The sequence below is a fragment of the Rhincodon typus genome, chromosome 25 (genome assembly GCF_021869965.1).
Source record: "Rhincodon typus isolate 14 chromosome 25, sRhiTyp1.1, whole genome shotgun sequence".
Classification (NCBI taxonomy): Eukaryota; Metazoa; Chordata; class Chondrichthyes; order Orectolobiformes; family Rhincodontidae; genus Rhincodon; species Rhincodon typus.
Genome location: NC_063356.1, coordinates 2,868,163 through 2,873,777, shown reverse-complemented (window position 1 = coordinate 2,873,777; position 5,615 = coordinate 2,868,163). Strand labels below are relative to the sequence as shown.

Sequence of the window (5,615 nt, the reverse complement as noted above, 5' to 3'; positions counted from 1 at the left end):
TCCGATGCTGCCTGGCCTCATGTGTTCATCCAGCTCCACACTGTGTTATCACACACAGACAAGACTCATTTATGTGTTAATGCCCAATACTCTTCGAAGACCCCCCTTTTTTTTGTGGGGGAGGGGGGTGGGGGAATGCATGGGGACAGTACTGCCCTGTACCACAAATATCACTATTCCTCCAAAAGGACAGCTCTCCCTCAGTATAGCACCCACTGACAGCCTGCATCAAGGGTTTAAGAAGCTCGGGGCACAGGTATTGGAAAGGGGAAACAAGGGTGATGAAGATAACTTCCCCCAGAAAGGAGGATTGTCCCTGTTTGTTCCCCCAGCCAAAGAAAGTGTGGGCCATCCCATTAAAACCCCAAACTACCCTCCCTCAACTCCCTACCCCTGTCTTCCTCCCCACTCAACAATCTAACCCTACCTTCCCCACTCCCCTAGGACTTAACCCCTCACCCTACCCCAGGCACTGACCCTACAGCCACTGACCCTTAGCCCCCCGTCACTTTCTTCGTTACCTTTGGCCTGTGGGGGCGGGGGAGGCGGCGGCCGGCAGTCGCTGTTCTCCTTCCGCGGCCTGTGCTTCTTCTCCTTGTCCCGGCGTGGGTGCTTCTCCTTCGGGCCCTTGGTCTTGGGGAGGACGGGAGCGGGGAGGCCTGTGGCGGCGGAGGAGGGACAGGCGGCGGGCCCGGGGACAGCCGCGCCGGAGGCTGCGGGAGCAGCAGAGGGGGGAGGAGGAGGAGGAGGAGTGGGAGTGGGAGGAGGCCGCACCGAGTAGAGGCCAGCGGGGGAGGCCGGGTAACGGAGCACCGAGGCCGAGCTGGCAGGAGGCCGGAGGCTGAGGCCGTGGTGCTGTGTTTTGCGGCGCTTGGCGGCGGGCCCGGGGCTGATGCTGGGACCGGTGGCAGGGCCGGGCTCCCTCTCCCGCGGCTCTTTACTCGGCGCCTTCAAGCGGACCAGGCCGAGCTGCGCCATCGCGAACCGGAAGTGGCGGCCGGACAGAGTGGCGCGTGCACCGCCGCACGGCTGCCGGAAGCGGGGCAGCCCGCCGGAATTGACGTCCCGCGGTGCGGGTGGTAAGGGGACGGGAGCCACAGCGGGACCGACCGGCCGCCATCTTGGGTGAGTCTGAAGGACGGCGGCACCGGCAGGGCGCCATCTTGGGTGAGGCAGAGGAGTTAGTCAGTCTGGATCCAACTTGGAATGTCTGCTGGAGATCCTTCTCTGAACCCATTGGGACCATGAGGGATCTACAGTTCAGGTCATTGCACCAGAGGAGGAGTGTGATTTTACTGGAGAGGGTGTTGTGCCTGAGGTGGTGCACTTGACAGAAATCTAGGGGTAAAAGAAATTTGCTGGAGAAACTCAGCAGGTCTGGCAACATCTGTTGAGTGAGAAACAGAGTTAACATTTCAGGTTCAGGGAGTCTTCCTCAGAACATAGGTTATGTTGGAGCTGTAGAGAACCTTAGTTAGGCTGCAGCTGGAGTACTGTGTGCTGTTCTGGTCACTACACTATAGGAAGAATGTGATTGCACTGGAGAGGGTTGCAGAGGAGATTCACAGATATTGTTTGGGATGGAGCAGTTCAGCTATGATGAGAGGCTGGATAAACTCGGGTTGGTTTTTTTTGGAACAGAGAAGGTCGAGGGGGGCATGAGACGTGTGTAAGATTGAGGAGCGTGGACAGGATGGATAGAAAACATCTGTTTCTCCTTAATCGAAAGGGCAAGAACAAGGAGGCACAATCTTAAACTTAAAGTAGGATGTTGAGTGGGGATTTGAGAAAAATGTGTTTACTCCCAGAGAGGTGGTGGGAACATGGAATGCACTGCCGTGAGGGTAAGTTTTACCTTTTTAAACAGTACTTGGTTGAGCACGTGGGGAGGCAATGGCCTTGTGGTATTTTCTCCAGACTATTAATCCAGGAACCCTGGTAATCTTCTGAGCACCTGGGTTTGAATCCTGCCATGGCAGATGGTGATACTTGCACTAATATCTCAAACTGGCAGTCCACTGATGATCATGAAACCATTATCGGAAAAACCCTTAAGGTTCACTAATGTCCTTTAGGGAAAGAGACTGCCATCCTTGTCTACATGTGACTCCAGACTCACCGCAGTGTGGTTGACTCTTAACTGCCCCGAGCAAGGAATAGGTAGTAAATGCAGGTCTGGCCAGTGATTTAAAAAAAAATTGAAACGTCAATTCATTCAAAGCTACAAATGTAGTGCAGGGAAGTGGGACTGGAGTCATAGAGATATACAACATGGAAACAGACTCTTTGGTCCAACTTGACCAGGCCAACCAGATATCCTATGTAAATCTAGTCCCATTTGCCAGCATTTGGCCCATATCCCTCTAAACCCTTCCTATTCATGTACCCATCCAGGTGCCTTTTAAATGTTATAATTGTACTAGCCTCCATCACTTCCCCCTGGCAGCTCATTCCATATACGCACCACCCTCTGTGTGAAAAAGTTGCCCCTTAGGTCCCTTTTATATCTTTCCCATCTCACCTTAAACCTGTGCCCTCTAGTTTTGGACTCACTCATCCTGGGGAAAAGACCTTGCCTATTTACCCTATCCAGGCCCCTCATGATTTTATATACCTCTGTAAGGTCACCCGTCAACCTCCAATCTTCCAGAGAAAATAGCCCCAGCCTATTCTGCTCTCCCTATAGCTCAAACTCTCCAACCCTGGCAACATTCTTGTAAATCTTTTCTGAACCCTTTCAAGTTTCACATCCTTCCTGTAGGAGGGAGACTAGAATTGTTAGCAATACTCCAAAAGTAGCCGAGCCAATGTCCTGTATAGCCGCAACATGACCTCCCAACTCCTATATTCGATGCACTGACCAATAAAGTCAGCCATACCAAACCTACTAGTGTAGGTACTGATGTATGTTTAGCAGTACAGACCCGATAGGCTGAAAGGTTTTGTCTGTACTGTATGATTGTGAGTCCCAGATCATCCTTTCTGCCTTCATTTTTTAAATTTGTTAATGGGATGGGCATTTATTGGGGCTAAAGGGATCAAAAGGTATGTGGAGAAAGCAGGAACAGGGGACTGAGTTGGATAATCAATCATAATCATATTGAATGGCAGAGCCAGCATGACCAGCAAATGGCCAACTGCTGCTCTGACTTACCTTGTTTCTAGATATTTTTAATCTATCTGTTCAGATGTGTCATGATGTCTGTGGAGTCGATGGGACTTAACCTGGACATTCTGGCTTAGAGGTAGGGATAGTACCACTATGCCATGAGAGCTCTTTTCTTTATTTCAATGTTATTGCCCTTCTGTAATTATCCGTTAGCTCTGTTGAGAGTTGCTGGTGGGTCTGGAGTCATATTTAAGCTATACCAGGTAAGGATGGCAGATTTCCTTCCTTTAACGACATCAGTGAACTGCGTGGGGTTTTAACAACAATTGACCGTGATTATGTGGTTAATGGTCAGCTTTTTAACTCAAAGTACTTTTTTTGAATTCACGTTTCACTATCTCTCGCAGCTTGGGCCCAGGATTGCTAGCCTAATGACAAAATCGTTAAGCAACCGCTTCTCTTTAGACCTAAAGCATCTCTGAAATGGTCTGCCATTTTGGCCGACTAGAATGGAGGAGGTTTGGTTGGGAAGGTGCCAAGCACATTGAAAGCTTCTATTGGTAACGTGCAGAGGCCGAGTCAAAGCTTCAGAGGTAGCACACAAACCCCCAAATAACCCTCCCAAGTATCACCCTGCCCTGCATATAGCAGAGTCTGCAGGACTTACCAGTCATTTTGGGACCCATCGTACTAAAGTGGGAACAAGTCGCCTGTAAACCCCGGGCAGTTTCAGGGAGGAGAGCTTGTAGCTATGCCTGCCAGGAGATCCTGCTGTCATAGTACGTCAAACTCATATGTCTTGCACCATCTGCTGCGTCAGCATCACAGACTAGTGTCTGTTTTCCACCAATATTTTATGAATGTGTTTAACAATGTGATAATCCACTGTTGTTCATCTACTATCGCTGTCTGATGTTGTCATCCACCTCCTCTGAGGACAAACCTCTTTTTGCTGCCCTCTACTTTGCTTTCTAATGGACATCTCTAGGTCTTAAGCTCACTAGCATTTTTTTAAGAGTTACATTTTAGAGTTCTCTTTTGTTCTTGCATTTTCAAGCGCCTCTGAGTTGCATTATCACTATATTGGAAGTTTTAGCATACGTTTTGGCATCCACATCTCTTCAAATGGTACAGAAGTTCCCCTTTTTAGAGAGACACGCAACTAATAGAAAGTCTGAACATAAGAAACTGATATTTTAAAGTGATTTACAAAAGAAACATTTTCACATAGTGAGTTGTTGCAGTCTGAAATACACAAAATGAGGTGGAGGCAGGTTCAGTTGAGGTGTTTAAGAGAGCATTGGATGATTATTTAAGTGGAAATAATGTGCAGAGGTAATGGAAACAGGTGATGGAATGGCAGCACCGTCAGTCGGAGAGAATGGCAGTACCGTCAGTCGGAGAGCTGGTATCTATACAATGGACCAAATGGACATCTGCACTGTAACAGTTCTGCATTTTAAAGAATTTTGCACTATCATTTTTTACACCTTTCACATCACACCAACAGCCATTGAAGTACTTTTTACATGTAGTTGCTGTTGTAATGTAGACAATGCAATAGCCAATTCCCATAAATAGCAATGTATTAATGAGTAGATAATCTATTTCTGTGATGTCAATTGAGGGATAAATATTAACAAAAACACCAGGATTAACTCTCTCTTCAACTTTGAAATAGTGCTTTGGGATCTTTTTACACCCACTTGATAGGGAAAATAGGGCCTAAGTTTCACATGTTATCTGAAAGAAGGTACCTCCTTCAGTGTAACATTCCCTCAGTACGGCACTGGAGTATTGTGCTGAAGGAGTGATTACTGTGCTCTTAATATTTTCACTAACAGAACAGTCCCTGCAGAGTGATGGAAGTCTGCTAGAGGCTGATTGATTTTTTTAAAGGGCCTTAACAGGGTGGATGCTGGAGGATCTAGAACATTAGGTCACAGTCTCAGAATAAGGGCTTGGCCATTTGTTGCTGAGATTGAGATGTTCCTTCGTGGTGAATGGTGCATGATGAATCTTTACCATTTCCTATTTTTCCTTTAGCATTTTCAAATTAACCTGTTTATAGATGTTAATACACACCTCTGGAGCAGGTGGGGTTTGAACACGGACCTCTTGCTCCAGGAGTAGGACCATTACCACTGTGCCACAAGAGGGCCCTAAAATATGTAGTGCTTCACAAATTTATGTGTTGTCCTTGTGCGGGGGCCAAGCTAATCTTCTCTGTATTGTCTCAATTTCAGTATACGTACTGACGAAGCAAGTATTTTACATCCCAGAGTGTTAATGCTCAATCAATGAATATATTTGAGACAGAAATAAATAGATTCTTGGGGATTATAGGATAGTGGCAGGAAGATGAGTTTGAGGTAGATCAGTCATACTGCTAAATGTTCTACTCTAGCTCGGGTCTCTGACATCAATTGGAGGGAGTTCCAGTCAGACATATTTCTGGCAGATTTGTCACATGTTCTCCAATGGTCATCCCCCCTGCCTATCCTCA

The 5,615-nt window shown here is 47.3% G+C and overlaps 1 protein-coding gene and 1 non-coding gene across 2 annotated transcripts in view; both read right to left on the bottom strand.

The window, feature by feature from the left end:
- Positions 1–1,021, bottom strand: part of LOC109931445 (lysine-specific demethylase 9-like) — a 73,167-nt gene extending 72,146 nt beyond the window's left edge. The window contains exon 1 of the mRNA XM_020530741.2: positions 522–1,021. Within this exon, the coding sequence (XP_020386330.2) occupies positions 522–978 (457 nt within the window). The 5' untranslated portion in view covers positions 979–1,021. The remainder of the gene's footprint in view (positions 1–521) is intronic.
- A 4,251-nt stretch (positions 1,022–5,272) lies between these two features.
- Positions 5,273–5,379, bottom strand: LOC125486111. The gene has a single exon (XR_007264795.1). It is a non-coding gene; the product is annotated as a U6 spliceosomal RNA (small nuclear RNA).
- Between the last annotated feature and the right edge of the window lie 236 nt (positions 5,380–5,615).